General features: G+C 37.7%; 1 protein-coding gene across 1 annotated transcript in view; it reads left to right on the top strand.

Moving 5' to 3' along the window:
• Window positions 1–17,104, top strand: part of MCTP2 (multiple C2 and transmembrane domain containing 2) — a 267,240-nt gene that overhangs the window by 141,211 nt on the left and 108,925 nt on the right. The window contains exons 11-13 of the mRNA XM_017875234.1: window positions 2,329–2,422; window positions 14,928–15,030; window positions 16,358–16,460. Coding sequence (XP_017730723.1) covers window positions 2,329–2,422; window positions 14,928–15,030; window positions 16,358–16,460 — 300 coding nt within the window. The remainder of the gene's footprint in view (window positions 1–2,328; window positions 2,423–14,927; window positions 15,031–16,357; window positions 16,461–17,104) is intronic.

The following is a 17,104-nucleotide window of genomic DNA, read 5'->3' as shown; positions in this document are numbered from 1 at the left end:
TGCCTTATTGTGCACTCCTCCTCCTCCCGCCTTCTCTTTTAAAACAAAGTCTTTGTTGAAACAAAGTCTCTGAATTGAAAAACTACATCAAAAGAGATCTTTGTCCCAAGTTTCATTGTACGTCATAAAGCAAGACATCAGACTTAGGGGTTAATGCATTAGTGAAAAGGTGACAGTAGAATTAAGAGTTGGCTTTGCTATTTTAAAAGGCAAAAAGATATTATGAATTTTTAGCTTTTAGCAAGTCTTTAGGGAATGTTGAAATCCCCAGGGAAGCAGACTCCTGCTTAGCCTGTCTGTGTGTGTAAATAGGACTTTTAATATAAGGTCACAAATAACTTTACCAGCCATTAATGTTTGCAGTGTTATGGACACCTTTGCACAACTTCTTAGGATAAGTGAGAACCTGCTCATGCCTTGTAAAGCAATAACACTAGCTGGACACGAAGGACTGCTGTTCTGAACTACTCTGGATAAGACCAGTGTGTGATTTCTCCCTAAGTAGTTACAGTGTGCTTAACAGTCCACTCAGCATTTTTAAATGAAATGGCTGTGTCCTCTTCATTTATTTTGTGTACTCTGGCTTTCTGGGTGCCTTTATTTGCATTCTGCTTTTATCCTATCTTCTTTATAAATCAATATGTTTATTTTAGTGCCACACAGGGAAGGCATGTTTTAGGAAAGTGGCATGAAAATGAAGCAAAGATGAATCCCTATTCAATGGTACTATCATTCTCAGCGTAAACTTTAGTGTCACCAGGGTCCTTCACCGTGTAGCTGTATTGATTAATTGAATAATTCTTTATCTTCGGGAGTACAAGACCTAGCCACATAGCTCATTGTCAATGCAGATTATGCATGTGAGCTTGGCATACTGTGAAGAAGGTTTGACACAACTCACTATTAACATTCTCTCTGATTAGGTAAGCAAATGAAAATTTAATGGTGAAGGATAAAACTTTTCCCCAAGCTTTCCAATGGATAAGTTGACAAATTCACCAAATTCATGAGGAGTTTTGTGTATTTATAAAGTAACATTAGATACCATCTACATCTAGGTGTAAAGTGGATAAAGTAATGCCTGCTTTGAATAATGCTTTAGGATTTGAGGAGTAGTAATCGAAAAGAGGTTTGAAGAGGCTATGATCAAAATAGAAATACTGAGTGCTTCTTCAGCTAGCAAGCTGGCCAGCATGTTAGAGGGAACGAATGCTGTTTCAAAGCACAAGTTACAGCCCCCTGGATTTGTTTTTCAGGTTGTAAGAACAGATCATCTTTAAAGGCATTTCCACTTCTAAATTGTAAAAGCACTTCATTTCAAATGCGTTCTCTTAGTTTAAAAACTAATTGCTTTGTTTGTTTGTTTAGGTTGAAAATATAGAGGAGAAACAACTTGCAAATGTTTTTAGGAATGATGCATATTAAGTTAGGCAAACTGTTATTAAGCTTGTGTTATTCTATCTGAAATGCCTAAATAGCAAGTATTTTAATACCCTTTCGTAAATCCTTGCGATCTGTTTATCACAGGTTTTTAGCTATCTAATGATGACAAATAGCATATCCAACAGTTTTAAGGCAGTGTCTTTTTCAGTAGGTGTGTTCTGGAAGCATGAGAAGAGAGTTTATCTGCTGGCCTCTTTCATGCACGATTTTTTAAGGATGCCATGTATATAAACATCCAAATACTGCTATATGTGCTTAAGAATGAGCAGTAGATGTAGATTCAGACTTTGGCTCATACGAACTCAAGGCTAAAGTAAATATGAATCTAGGGTGATACGAGATGCTTAATCTCTAATTCAATGAGCTAGCTAAAACATAGACCAGAAAATTTACTCTGTTTCCACCCCAACTCTCTTTCCAGTGGTAATAAGTATCTGTGATGGGTCCAAGTTTAGTCCTCTGGTATCCATAAAGTTTGTACTAACGAGGTCAGAATAATGTTGTGTTTTAGAGTGATTTAAAAGTTGCATTAATGAGAAAGAAGGCAGGAAAAAGAGTGTCAATGTAATTCTACCCACACATTTTCCCGGTGGGGTATCTATGCTATCACCAGGGGGCAATGTTAAAAGTAGATTATATCTACTTCTAATTGGTTTATTTTAAATGTGTAGTTAATTAATTCTCGGCTACTTTTCTTTTAATTTGGCTGCTATCAGTGCCTAACTGTCCTGTTAACTTATATAATACATTTTGGGGGATTTTTTTTTTAAAGATTTCGTGAGAGAAAGGAAAATAAATCTAGGATGCACTTCCTATGGGACTTTATGACATTAAAGAGTGTATTAAAAAGCTGTTTTCACTTGTTATCACCTTTTCAACCCTCAGTGCTTATGGAACTCCCTGAAAGATATGAAAGACGTCGGCATTTTACAAGTGAAGATTTTAAAGGCAGCAGATCTCTTAGCGGCAGATTTCTCAGGTACAGGACATTTTCGTTTTCTAATTTATCTTTATTTCCTGCTTTGAAGCAATCTCCTGGCAAAGCAAAATGCTTAATAAGTAGAATTATGAATATAACAGTCATGCTCCTTCAAACAGAGTCATAGCAAAGAAGAGGTAGACTTGAACAATTTCTTTCACATAATGCACCTTTTTTACACATTTTTTCCCCAAATGATTTTATGCTGATTCAGCAATATTCAGCTCTATTGAGCTTCAAAAATATTTGTGGATTATGAGTCACGACTTCTTTATTTGTTAAATTAAGTTGTTGGTCAAGCTTTTCTGTGTAACCTCAAATGACAGCGATTCAACTTCTTGCCTTTTGCTGCTCTCTGCCTGAATGGTTCACATGGTTCATAAATCTGAGCTTGAAGTCAGATCCGGCTGGCACCTCATCGTAACAATGACCAGAGTCTAGGCCCTGGTACCACTTTGCAGTTGACATTGTCTTATAGGAAGTTTCTGTTGGTGCTTCTCTAACTTGAACTTTTAGAAAGAGGCCAAAACAGACATGCTTTGTGCTGAATTATGCTCTGCCGCACGTAGAGTAATCCAGACACGCCAGTGTCTGACAGCGGCTCCCCACTCATTGCCAAATTACCCCCTTGTGCTGACTAACAATTTAGCCGCCTACATGACAGATGCTATTTACCAAGTAAATTGATGAATACAAAGAGTATTCTACAGCATGGTTCTATCTATTGATTCAGGATTGCATGGTTTTTAAATATATATATCCCGTATTTTAAAATGTGGGCTACTGTTTTCTTCCTTCCAGACAGGAACAATTTCACTATATTTGTACAGCCTCTAAATTTCTGAGACTGAGTTTGAGGAAGTTCAACCATTGGAAAAGAGAACTTTAGTTTTCAGCACATTATATTACAGACATTTTAGGAAATATAAACTTAGTTGAAAAAAAAAAAAATTCTCCTCACCCTGCTCAAAATGAAACAATAGAAATGACTACTCTATAAGATGATCCTGACTAGTGAGAAGATCTAAAATGGTTTTGGGGCCAAATAGAAGATACAATTTTGAGGTTTGTAGGTGAAGTACTCAGATGATTGCTCTTCATATTCACTAGTATTTTGCAAATGTTTGTAATCTCATGTTAATTAAGACATTTTCTTTTACTTATATTTTATGAAAACAGTCAACATTTCACATGTGCCTTTGACATTAGTGGTTCTGTCATCCCTAAAGCACATTTAGAATTGCCTATGAGTTTCCCAGAGAAAATTATTTTTACTTCTGTCTAATTGTTTACATACAGCACTTTTTGAATGCACAATTGTTGTTCTCTCAGGAAATGTCTCCAGCCCCAAGAACTCATTTATGCCTTCTAGCATTTAAAAAAATTCTTTCTGTAGCTTGCATATATATGTTTTTGAATCTTCAGTGACTAATTGTAATGCATGAAGAGTATTTTTTGAAGGCTTGTGTACAACAACATCCATATGTGGAAACCCTTTGTTTTTTTTTTTTTTTTTCCCTGAGATGGAGTCCTGCTCTGTCGCCCAGGCTGGAGTGCAATGGCACCATCTTGGCTCACTGTAACCTCCGCCTACTGGCTTCAAGCAATTCTTCTGCCTCAGCCTCCCCAGTAGCTGAGATTACAGATACCTGCCACCACACCTGGCTAATGGAAACACTTTTGAAAAACTGACTTTATTTAACCTGTCTTATCAAGTAACCTCCATATAAAGCCCCCAAAACTAGTTTATATAAAGATTGTTTCAGGCCAGTGTATCATCTCCAAAGAGTATTTTAACTATTAAAATAAAGTGAATAGGAGAGGATACCTGAAGAAAGAGTCTTGTAAAGACCCTGTCTATGGAAGAATAATTTTGGGAGAAATATTTTCATTTTGTTGTTTTACATTCAAGGTATTCAGTAGATAGTTTTGGAGTAGATGAAGGTAAGTACCAACAAATTCCAATAACAATAACTGTAGTTAGAAATGAAATAATGCTGTGTGGTTTGACTAAATGCCCTGGTGTTTTACTATTTCTGTATTTATGAGAAAATTGTTGCTATTGTGAATTGAGGAAAAGTGATTTGTCATTGGCTAAACGTGTCTAGACCATAATGATTTTTGTTTTAGAACTGAGTTTCACAGTCTATGTTTATACATTGTCAGGCTCCTATGTGAATCCCCCAGAGTGTTCCAACCAAGGCACTGCTTTAGGGCTACAAAGTGGATTTATTCCAGATAGTTGTAATTTAACTTTTCTGTGTGAAAAAAGAAGTGGATTCAGATTACAGTGAGGTAGCAATGAATACCTCTAAAAGGTTAGCGATCGTGGCCTATAGTGGGGATCAGGTGTTATTGCTGTTATCATTATTGTTACTGATTCAAAGTACGTAGTAAAAAAATAAAACAGACCTCAGCAGTGTCATTGGATCAGGATCAGAGAAGCCACCCATTTTTGTCAGTGCCAGGAACATTTAAGAAATTAAGTAAATATTCGTAACTATTCCTACTCTATACCCTTCATTTTCCGGTCACCTTACTTTATAAATCAGCGTTCATTTATTGCAGTTGCTAAGGGAGTAAAGCATTCACCCACAAATTTAAAAAAATGCATTTACTCCAGATAACCAGGGACATTCTCTGAAGAATGATGGTCTTTTAGACACGGTGCAAAAGGGAACCTTTCGTTCTTTCAGCTTTTCTTTTATCATATATTTTATTTTGTGGTAATTGCATGTTTCTAAAACAACATGAAGTAACCACAATAATTGATGCTTCAGTTTAGTTTCACGTAAAGTTCAGGAATCCTGATAAAGCAAAAGTCCATAGGGATTAGTCTTGGCAGTAGTCCATGCAGAGGTTATAGTTACTGTTCTGGGAGCAAAGGGACTGCATGTCCTGGAGGAGTGAATGAATGCATACAGTAAACTTTATGCTCAGTAGTTTCCTAATTTTAAAGCCATCCACCTCTTTTCGAATAACCATTAGAAAAAGAAAATATAGGTCATTCAAGCCACTGGGATCAAATTAGAAGGATATTCCTATTGATGTTATGATTATATAGGCATAACAAGAAATTCAACTTTGGAAAATTGAACACTCATTACTGTGTTAGTATTTTAGAACATTAGAATAAAATATATATACTCAGGTGAATTTATTTCTCATAAAGTTGTTTTATCTGTAAAGGAAAATAGTGTATACATTTTCAAATGTGTTAAAATATATGAATAAGCCTAAATCTGTGTCTATTAGCAGTATTATGATATTTACAGTTGGCAAAGGCTTTAATTCTCTAATGTATTAAAAGATATATTTATTGTTTTAAATTATGCCTTTTAATAAATATGCTATTTTGTTGTGATTGAAGCTATCTGTTAATAAATTTAAATGTATATTTATCTTGGCATTTTTTAGAGTTTCTGACATTTGTGTACGAGAGAAGACTTTATTCAAAGAATCTTAAGTAATCTTTCTTCTTTGGAACCTATCTTTAAAATTGGTAAAAGCTATTTTTTCTCAGATCTATGCCAATGTTAGACATGGATAGCCATAAGCAGTTATTCTAGTAGAAAAGCCTGTCAAATAATTTTTAAAGAATTTGCTTCACAAATTCCTTGTGCCTAGCATAACCTAACATTTTTAAGTGATAGGTGATGCAGCCTGATGTCATTACTTTTGTAGTAAACCAGGCCACAGCCTTGATTCATGAAACAAATGGTAAATTGTACTTGGAGGTTCAAGGTGAATAGCTGTGTGTAATGTTTGACAAGACCAGCATACTTCACTAAGCTGCTGCTAGTCTTAAAACGCAAGTATTTTAAGAAGAAAATAACTCACATTCAAATGATTAACTGAGAAAGAGAAACATTTTATTCTGGACAATGCTGAGAAATGGACAGTATAACAGGTTTCATATCTACAGTAGAGGCCCAGACAGAAAGTCATGGTATATGCTGCCCAGCGGCACATCTGATCATAAATTAATACTGTTGTAAGAAAATACAAAGTTAATCTCATAAACTGTAAAAAGATAATATAGTAAACAATGGGCTAATGGGAAAATTGTTAGAGAATTGAAATGTTTTTCAGTCCAGATTGTATCACCTTTCAGTATACATGACAACAGCAATCTTACGCATTGAGAGAGATCAGCCAATGAAGAGTAGGAAACTGTCTTGGTATGTTCAGCACATGTGTGCAGATTATTCAGGATAGCCTTATTATAATTGATAGTATGCTGGTGAGAAGCTGCCAGGATTGTAATGTGTTGGGGTTAATTCAGCACTAGGAATCGAAACATCATGGCCACCATTGGCATGATGCGTATGCCAAGTATTCTACACCAAATCAATGATTCTTCCTTAGCATTCTTAAAATCAAAATGTGGTTCATACAGCTACCTTCCTGTTACTTAAGCTTTCTCTTTATTAGTTTTATTCTCTAAAATAATTCTTGTAAGAGACCTCCTTCCCCATAAAGAATGTTCCAAAGGCAAGAGGCCATTCTTCAGTCTCCCTCTGCTTCATACTAATGGCCCTTACCCTGTTCCTCCTAGGATGCCCCCTACCCACTCAGAATCCTGGCATAATAGGGGAACTAGAAACTTCAGGGAGTTTTCTTTAACTCACCATGCCAAGAGTAGCAACAAAGCAATCAGAGCAGCCCTCCATGCATAGCTCAGTGTGGGAGGATATGAAGTGACATAACAGCACAACAGAAAATGCAGTATAGGCTTCAATATCCTCTCTTTTTATAGCACTATCCCATTGTTTAATCTGTTCTCACATTACTATAAAGAAATTCCTGTGACTGGATTATTTACAAAACAAGAGGTTTAATTGGCTCATGGCTCTGCAGGCCGTACAAGAAGCCTGACAACTTCTGCTTCTTGGGAGTCCTCAGGGAGCTTTAACTCTTGATGGAAGACAAAGCAGGAGCAGTGAAGCAGGAGTCTTGCATGGCAGGGGCAGGACCAGTGGGGTAGGGGATGCTACACACTTTTCAATAACCAGATCTCATGAGAACTCTATCAGGAGACAGCACCAAGAGAATAGTGCTAAACCATTCATGAAGGATTCACCCCCATAATCTAATCACCTCCTGCTGGGCCCCACCTCCACCGCTGGGGATAACACCTGGATCTGAGATTTGGGTAGGGACATAGATCCAAACCATATCACTCATCTTCATTTTTCATGTTTCCATTATTCTAATAATCTATATGTTATGATGAGAAGCTAGGGAATTATCAGGAGACAATGGAGGGACAAAACTGGAAATATCATCTTGACTCACAATTTGGAGTTGCTTGCTTTCTAAAATTCTCCTGGGGATTTTTATTTTGCCCTTGAGACTTTGTGGCACTCTTTGCCATTAAAACAAAACCACAAAACCAGCCATCAATCATGAAAAGTTTCCAAATATATCTGGATCCTCTTGATATCTTGGTAATAAAGGTGTCAGTTGGACCCTTTTCTCTTTCCACTGTTAATAAATGAAATGACTCCCAAATTAGCATAATCTCAAAATATCTATCAGAGGAGAAATAAACATATGTTTCCAGACAAGAAATCCAGGTTATTATAAAGTATCCTTATTTGATAAGTAGGAATGTTAGGGACCATCACAATTGCCTGATCCAGGAGAATAAAGATACATTTAATTCCAGAACCCCTGTTTCTTTCCAGGGAACCCAATATAGCTTCCTCTACCACTTTTTAAATATTTCTCAACTTCAGGAAAGTCAGCTTGGGGGCAGTTCTGGTAACTGACAATGGATATTCATCGAGCACCACACTTGGTTAACAGACACACCCTTAGGAGCTTGTGATCCCTAAGAGAAGGCTCAGTCTTCACTCTGCCTTCGCTCCTGTACTGCAGGACATCAGGTGTAGCAGGTAGTGTGTACCTTGGAAATAGATGGAGACCTTCAAAATCAGGGGTTGCATTTCCAGTTCACTGGTTCCTTGGCTATGCCATTAGGAGGAGCTCTTGGTCTGTCCCCCACACAGATCTGAGCTATAACTGCGGTAAAATATTCCATCCCTTGGGTAAGTGCATGAGCCTTTTCCATGGGCCCTGGATTCAGCCTTGACTAAATCAGTGTCCAGTTCAATGATTTATTCATTGAAGATAAAAATTAGTGCCTATGTTTTTGCCTTTTGTTTGTGTGGTAGCTGCCTCTCATTTTAATCCCTGTGTGTAATGACATAGAAGCTATACAGAAGCAGAGACCCATGTGTTAATCTCAGTTCTCCCACATACTGGCCTTAGGCTCCCCCTAAGCCTCTATGTCCTCATGGGTATTTTAAGGGTTAAATCAAATCCTAAATGAACATGCCTGATAAATATTTTGTGCTTAGTAAATGTTTTTCCCGTTCTTTATTAAATGATTTTATTAGAGTATATTTGATACATGAAGAATTACATAGGTTGTTTTGTTCACTTATTGTTTATAATTTCCCTAATTTTTGATCATGTTAGACGTATAAGCTAATAACTACTTTTATCTCTTCAGCCACTTTTAGAAATCTAGTTACCACTCTAAGATGTTTCTTTTTGTTTCTATTTCTATTGAGTGCTTAAAAAGAAGACAAAAAATATGCTTCATGGTAGAGGAATTCTCTTACTGAACTACTTTCATGCTTGAATTTTACATTTTGATAATCTGGATGATAGTTTTATTAATATAAAATAGCTTGGTGTATTCATCTTTTTGTTGTTGTTGTTAAACTGTTGACCAAAATAGGGCACTTAGACCCCACATTATAGAGTAAAAATACTTCTGTCATGTACTATAATACTGACTTTTGAGTTGTTTCTGTAAATTATCATAGTGACTACGAGATTTTTTGTATTGCTGTTTTTGTTTTGAAACATAAGACTGCTTGTGTCAGTAGAGGAATAGTCTCACGGTTATTGTTCACTGAGTTTTAAACCACATGCCCATATTATGCTTTCATTTAATTGTCTGTCTCTTGAAGCTGTATCCATAGCAATACCTCATCTCTTAAAGCTGCCCTGTTTTCAAAGCGATGACTATAATTGCAATTTCTAGAAAGCTCAGTAGTTGTGATTGAACGTTTTTAATTTTCATGAGATCCTCATGGATAGCTAAGCCCAAATCAAGACCAACTTTTGAAAACACATTAAAACTACATAAATCTGTCTCTGGCAGGCCATCTGCTTCAACGACCTGCCAAATAAATGGACTGTAGTCAATGCAAAGTTCGGGAATATATGGATGACTTAGTGGTTTATAACTTAATGGCACCATGAGGGTGAACGAATTCAGCTCATTTGTGAAATTCCATGAATTAACAGGAATTGCTTCTATAGTAATGGGTGGGTTCTTAGTAACATTTACATTTATTTAGCAAATATACCTTTTCTATTCTGTGTGATACCTTATGATTTTTCCTGGTGACATGGTAGAAAAGAGGAATTGGTCCCTGACCTCGTATGAAGTGACTGACTTAACCAGTGGCTGTCTAATTTCAATTATACTGCTAAGGTCAAGAACATGGGGTTAATTCTTATGGAAGGGATGCCTGATTGGAGATTCTGCAGGAAGTGATGTTCTAGCAGAGATGTCAAACAGAGACATGAGAAAGAGTTGGCACTGCAGAGATGAAAGAAAGGCACTTGAAAATGAGAAAACAGCAATGTTCCAGGGCTTGCCCAGCTTTTTCAGAGGTCTGGAAGAAAGCAAGCCGGACTAGAAGACAGAAAGCAAAAGGGACCTCTGAGGGGAGAGGATGTTCATGTCTTAGGTGGGACTGGATAACCTAGGAACTTTGGGGCCAGGTGAACAAATTTGGAAAACTATTAAGGGAATGATATGATCCGATATAAACTTACAAAAGTTTATTCTGGCAGCTGTGAGGAGCAAGGGTTTTGAGGGGAGAATGAAAATGGGAAGATGTTAGACAAGATCAGCAAATGATGATATTGTTGGGGGGCTTTGAGAAGTGGCGGGGAAGTGGAGTTAGAAGAAGAAAACATTTAGGGCCAAGCGCAGTGACTCGCACCCGTAATTTCAACAATTTAAGAGGACAAGGAGGGAGGATTGCTTGAGCCCAGGGGTTCCAGACCAGACTGGTCAACATGATGAAACCTGGTACCTACCAAAAAAAGAAAAAAAAATTAAATTAACCAGCAGTGGTAGCATGTCCTTGTAGTCCTAGCTAGTCATAGAGGCTGAGGTAGTAGGATTGCTTGAGCCCAGGAATTCGAAGTTACAGTACCATGAGCTATGATTGATACATATATATCTCATATATATGAGATACATATATATCATATATATGAGATATATGAGACTTACACATATATATGAGATATATGAGACTTACGTATATATCATATATGTGAGATATATATGTATCTCATTTTTTATTAGGAAGATATATATATATGATATATATCTTCCTAATAAATTTGATGCTTTGACCTGTCCCATCTCCATAAGAAGGACTTATCCATTTCTGCTTATCAAACACTCCCCTTGTAAACCTCGATTAAGAATCACCCCCACTAAGAAATCTTTCTGAACTTTTCTGAACCGCATTACATTTCTCTGAACTTTCATGTTCTCATCTGCATTTCACTGCTGCCCTCTGTCCCTAGGCCATGGCACTCTTCTTGGGGGATGGTAAGAGCATTCATATATTGGGTGTGCCTGCATCAGGACCCTTAAGTGAATACACATCCTGACTGTGGAGTGGAAGTTTACAAATGTGGGATATAAGAGAAGTAAGGGCAATACACAATTGGAGATCTGAAATGGAAACAACTCAGTTTGCTGTGGGATGAGAGTGAGGAAAGTTTTCTTGGAAAAGGCAGCATTTTCAGAATAGCAGAGACCATTATGAGAGTCCCTTGCAGGTAATAGCTTAGGTGATCATTGTATGTCAGGGTCAGTTTAGTGCTAGGAACATTTATTAAGCTATATGCTTAGTAAATGGTTATCAAATGGGCTGGACATGGTGGCTAATGCCTGTAGTTCCAGCACTTTGGGAGGCTGAAGTGGGTGGATCACCTGAGGTCAGGAGTTTGAGACCAGCCTGGCCAAGATGGTGAAACCCTGTCTCCACTAAAAAGACAAAAATTTGCTGGGCGTGGTGGCGCATGCCTATAATCCCAGCTACCCAGGAGGCTGAGGAGGGAGAACTGCTGGAACCTGGGAGGCAGAGGCTGCAGTGAACCAAATCACACCACTTCACTGTAGCCTAGGCAACAAAGCGAGACTCCATTAAACAACAACAACAACAAAAAAGGGTTATCAAATGAATGATATGACTATTGCAACACATTTATTATTTGTCATTCAACTTCTGTAATTGATACAAAGGTAAAACTGTTTAAGTGAACCTCCCTTACTTGCCGTTCAAGAAATACAAATAAATTTTAAAGCAATGCTGGAAAATAGCAAAGGCTATTGAGTACAAAGTGCTAAACCTCAATTTGAAACTGAATTGTCGGTGGCATAAATGTGTCAAGGTGATGTGGCATGGGGACACAGAGGAGGTCTTCTAGATGTTTTCCCTGTGAAATGGGTGATACAAAGAGGAAAAGTACAGCCTCAAATGCATGTATGTCAGTCTGCCTTGTCCTTTTCTCTCGGTACCATTGGTGAGCATTTGGACATTTCCTTTATCATGAAAGATACTTGTTATCTCAAATAAGAATATTTGTTATTTAAATTTTACTCAAAGTCCCCATGTATCTGAAACTTTTTAAGAGAAATCAATCCATAAAGTGTGCGTAAATTACTCTGTAAACATTTTCATGTCTTTGTTTCTTCTTGCTTCTCTCTGTTTATTCTGTAATATTAATAAATGCAGCATTTTAATGAGCTTTGACTGAATTATCTTCAGAGAGTTGGTACAGTGTGTCCCTTGGAGACACATAACTGAAGTTCCTGGTTTCTGAACGAAAGTCTGTTCCTCATTAGCTGGGACAGCTAAGAGCGTGCTTGCTTGAGAGAGCGGGAGCCACAGAATGAGCCCACCTGTGCCTCAACAGGACCAGGCAGCATCTCTGCCCTGCTGTGGAGTAACCCCAGGGTTTTCATTAAAAGTGTCAGACGGTTTCCCTGGAGCAACTGCTGATGGCGTGTCATGCTGGTGTCTCCAGAGGAGCAGCGCTGACACCTACTAATAGTCTGACAAACGGTTAAGTAGCTGTTTCAGCCTGGGTTGAGAAATCAAGCATGGTATACCTGAGCATTAAGCCGAAAGTACGTGGTGTCTTCTTGTTCACAGTTGCTGAAGAGGAAATGGTGTTGTTCTATGTTGGTAGGCTTTTTCCCAGCTAACTCCAGCCTCTTCCCCTGCAAACCACATGGCCAGAGTAAACTGTCTTTAAATAAACAAGACTTTTTGTGGGTGCAGATGGATTTTTATGTTAGTTTGATTTTGACTCCCCAGCAGCTGAAACCCCTTCCGTGTTTGAATCATTTCCCATTGTCTATGTTGAAGAAGAGGTCAAAGCCCACTTTCATTCACAGAGGCTATGAATTCAGTATTCCCTTTGTGATTCTGGCCTTTCAGGTCTGGGTACTTGGCTATGAAAGACAGGCTCCGGAGGTCCTTGTATCGGCCTTAAGTGAGGCAAAGAAGCAAGAGTAGAGAATTCATATTGGAAGTGAATTGTGGGGACAGTATTCTGGGGAAGCAGAGGCCACAACAGACTTTTCCTGGTGTGAGATATGGGCTGAGTTTCTTGTGCTTAAGTATTCTTTGGTTTATAGTGATATTTTTTAGCCTGATTCTCCAAACTTTGTAGGAATTCTGAATGCTTTTTGATATTATTTTATAAATTTCTTTTCTGGTACATGTAGACAGGGACCATTTCCATTGTTTACCATCGAAAACCCTCACTCATTCCTTTATGTCTGGCTTGATCATTGTCTGCTAGTAACTGAAATAGTAGCATTGACTTAAAAGCTTTGGCCAGGGATTTAAGTGTCCAGGCCACTAGTCAGTTGAGCGGAATCTCCTGTTTAATACAAGTCATCACCCATGTGTCTGCTCTTCTTCTCCTCCCTTTTTAAACAATAATCTTCATGCAGGCTCCTGCACGTATCAGTATCTCTATTGATGTGCTGTACCTCAGAGCGCCTGGTTATTAAGCGAATTAGATGGAGGTTCAGTGACCTGAATGGTAGGCCAGCAGGTCAAGAGGCCTGAGCACTCTCTGGCTTAGGCCCTGGTCTGGGACTCCTTGGCCATTTGTTGGAACAGCATCTGTCCTTGTGCCCCCAATTAATTTAGCAAGCACTGCTTTGTAAAGTGCCAGTGTGCTGCAGAGGCCAGCAATGCATTAATGTCCTGTGAACATTATGGAGCCATTCATTCTTTCTCTGACAGTTCCAATTCCACATCCTTCCGCCAAACACAACAACAGGGAAGTGAGTTTTTTGCTTTGTAACACTGTAGGTCTAACTTTGGATTTGGAAATTTCTTACCTTTTTTGGTGTGCAAATATGAGAGATAGAGTGGAAAGAGAAGAAGTGAGAAGTGAAAGATGAGCTTAGTTTTTTTGTTAAGTTAAAAACTCTAACCTTTATTGAGTTATACTTTTTTGTTTGTTTGTTTTATGGCACCAAAAATGTAACTCATGTATTCTCATAATGTACTGAGTATCCAGGATCATGAGTGTTTGTGGCTGTTTGCTTAGGAGCAGAGCTGAACTCCTAAAGAAGCAGTTTTACACTTTTTCTCACTTCCTCTTACAGCCATGTAGAAGCCTGTAAGTTATAGGTTTCCAGTTATAGAATTGTAATTATACAGATTGACTTAGAATTTAGGAAGGAAACAGAGATGAACTTCATTTTAAAAACAAAGAAATGGGCTCTCATGCCAAATGGATTCCCACTCCTGTGAAATGTGTGTGGCCACTGGCGTTCAAGGCCTGATCTTTGTCTGTTTTCACGTTGCTGATAAAGGTATACCTGAGGCTGGGTAATTTATAAAGAAAAAGTGGTTTAATGGACTCATGGTTCCACGTGGCTGGGGAGGCCTCACAATCATGGCAGAAGGTGAAAATCGTGTCTTACATGGCAGCGGGCAAAAGGGAATGAGAACCAAGTGAAAGAAGAACCACTTCTAAAACCATCAGATCTCGTGAGACTATACTCACTACCACGAGAACAGTATGGGGGAAACCGTCCCCATGATTCAATTACCTCCCACTAGGTCCCTCCCACAACACATGGGAATTATGGGAGCTACAATTCAAGATGAGATTCGGGTAAGGGACACAGCCAGACCATATCAGGTGGTGTGTTTGTTCTAACCCGTTAAGTATGCTAAAGGTATAACAGTTGTAGCCTCTGCCTGTCTCCTGGATTCCCACACACGGCCTCCATGACTCATTAGAAAAGGAGTCTTGCGTTCCTTCTTTCAGCAAGCACAACTTTATCTGACTCTTGTTCACATTGCCCTTGTCCCTTCTGAGATTCACTTGTCTTTGACCAATGTGTATGTTACCTTTCCAGGGAAGAGTGACCCATTTTGCTTGTTGGAGTTAGGCAATGACCGGCTTCAGACGCATACCGTCTACAAAAACCTCAACCCTGAATGGAACAAAGTTTTTACATTGTAAGTGCTTTAACCTCTGAAATTATTTCTGCTATGCTTGGAAGGTAGTCTGGGGCTCTTGAGTGGAATTTTCTGTCCATTTTTATGGGCAAAGAGTAAATTTTATTGTTTTTTCTTTTGAAAACATTTTATCCTTTCATTTTATAGTGTGTGGTGTTAATAATAGAAGAGACCGTTTGGAACTGCAAGGGACTGTTATAGGAGGCATTTGTAAAGTAGATCTTTTAGTGACTAAATTAATCTATGAGTAAATGGAAGCTTCCATATTTCTAGATTAATTCATTTTTGGGTTAAGGAAATGGAGACCTGCCTTAAATTCAAGGATCTTATGTGTTCTAAAATCATGTTAATGCCAGACCCTTGTATTCTGCCAAAATCTTTAGGAAAATACAGATTTTCTGTGACTCCTTAGAGACTCCCAAAGGTTCCTTATATTCCAGTTTATATGAGCGACCCATCCCATAGTGATTCTCTGCCCACACTATCAAACCCAGGCATTTAGGAGGCTGGATATACTTAAGATCTTAGTTTGCTTTAGATTTCAAGGCACCTGAACATTGAGGGGAGGCCCCTGTTGAATTTGGGTGAAACTGTGATATACTGCCCCCATGAAGCTAAATCAGTGCTCTGTCCTGTGCTTATAAGTGAAAAAATAAAGTTCATTTTGAGTAGAGTTAATGCTATTAGTAGAAAATTCCCAAGGCTCTATGAAAAGTGGATTAACTCTGCTAAACACCTTTGCCAGTGGCCCGGTGTAAGAGTCTCTTATTTCCCTAACTCATTGCCAATCACCATGGCTCCATTTTTCATTATCCCTGGTATCTGGCTTCTGGTCAATATTTAAAAAAAAAAAAAGTTTTAAAATATTTGTAGTATTTTGTGTTTCAACAACAGAGGCTTTCTATACATTTCAGCAAATAGTGATTTTTCACCACCATTTTATTTTAAAGGTAATTCTTAATTTTAAAATGTTAACTGCTTTCATTTGGAAGCTTTTTAAAAATTACTTTGGTTGGACACTGCTAATGCTTTCTCCCTATCCTTTCTTTAGTTTCTTTCAAAGTCCTACCCTTGAGTACAGGTATACTGTTTGAAAAATGTCATAATAAAAAAGTTGACTTCTTTTTTTCGTATGGATGTCTGAATCTTCTATGATGGAAGGTTTGGGAATACAGTCAGTTTGATTTAATTTTTGGAATTTAATTAAATGGTAGTTTTATACTCTAAGGACATACAGACTTAATTAGTGAAACAGTGTTTCCAGATCTTCATGGAACAGACTTCACTTGTGTGTTTTTGTGTATAATACATGGTATTTTTGTTACAGTCCCATTAAAGATATCCATGATGTTTTGGAAGTGACAGTGTTTGATGAAGATGGAGATAAACCCCCAGATTTTCTTGGAAAAGTTGCCATTCCCTTGCTGTCTGTAAGTTTCCTTTATTAATAAACAATTTGTGAGTCATTTTATAGTTGATGAGTTTCTATGGTCTAGAGTTGCTTTATCTTTGTCAACCTGGGAGAAAAAATCCTCCTAACTACAGCAGGAAACGACTGTTTTATTCCTCATTCTTATCTGATATTTTCAGTAGTTTCAGATATACAGGGATATAATTTTTTCCTGTTTCAGTCCAATATTTATTTAACCAACCAAAACATTTTGACTAGTTTTTCAATTCATTTTCATTCTTTCCATCTTAAGGTAGGAATTTGTCTTTGGTTACAAGAAATATAGATCAATGACTGAATTTCTATTTATTAATGAAAAACATGTATTTCTTTATACCTTCTGACTGTACATTTCTTCAAAGATTAATTGTTGGTAACTGCACATTTGTTCTCAGTTCTTCTAAAGACCATTTTCCCAAAAGTTCTGTTTGTCTTTTTAGTAGTCATGTTTGCTTTCGGTTTCAAAATTAAAAAAATGCTTTGTGGAAGAAAGCAGAGAGCCTTTCTTGGAGAAGGAAAAGTGTTTTGGCAGTCCAACTAAAAGATAATGCACCAGGGTCAGTGAAGGAAAAAAAACAAAATTCAGAAGAGAAAGCACCAAAGAATGCCTTTACGTGGCGGGGG

The sequence above is a fragment of the Rhinopithecus bieti genome, unplaced genomic scaffold (genome assembly GCF_001698545.2).
Source record: "Rhinopithecus bieti isolate Rb0 unplaced genomic scaffold, ASM169854v2 scaffold_9696, whole genome shotgun sequence".
Lineage (NCBI taxonomy): Eukaryota > Metazoa > Chordata > Mammalia > Primates > Cercopithecidae > Rhinopithecus > Rhinopithecus bieti.
This window is presented reverse-complemented; position numbering and strand designations above follow the sequence as displayed.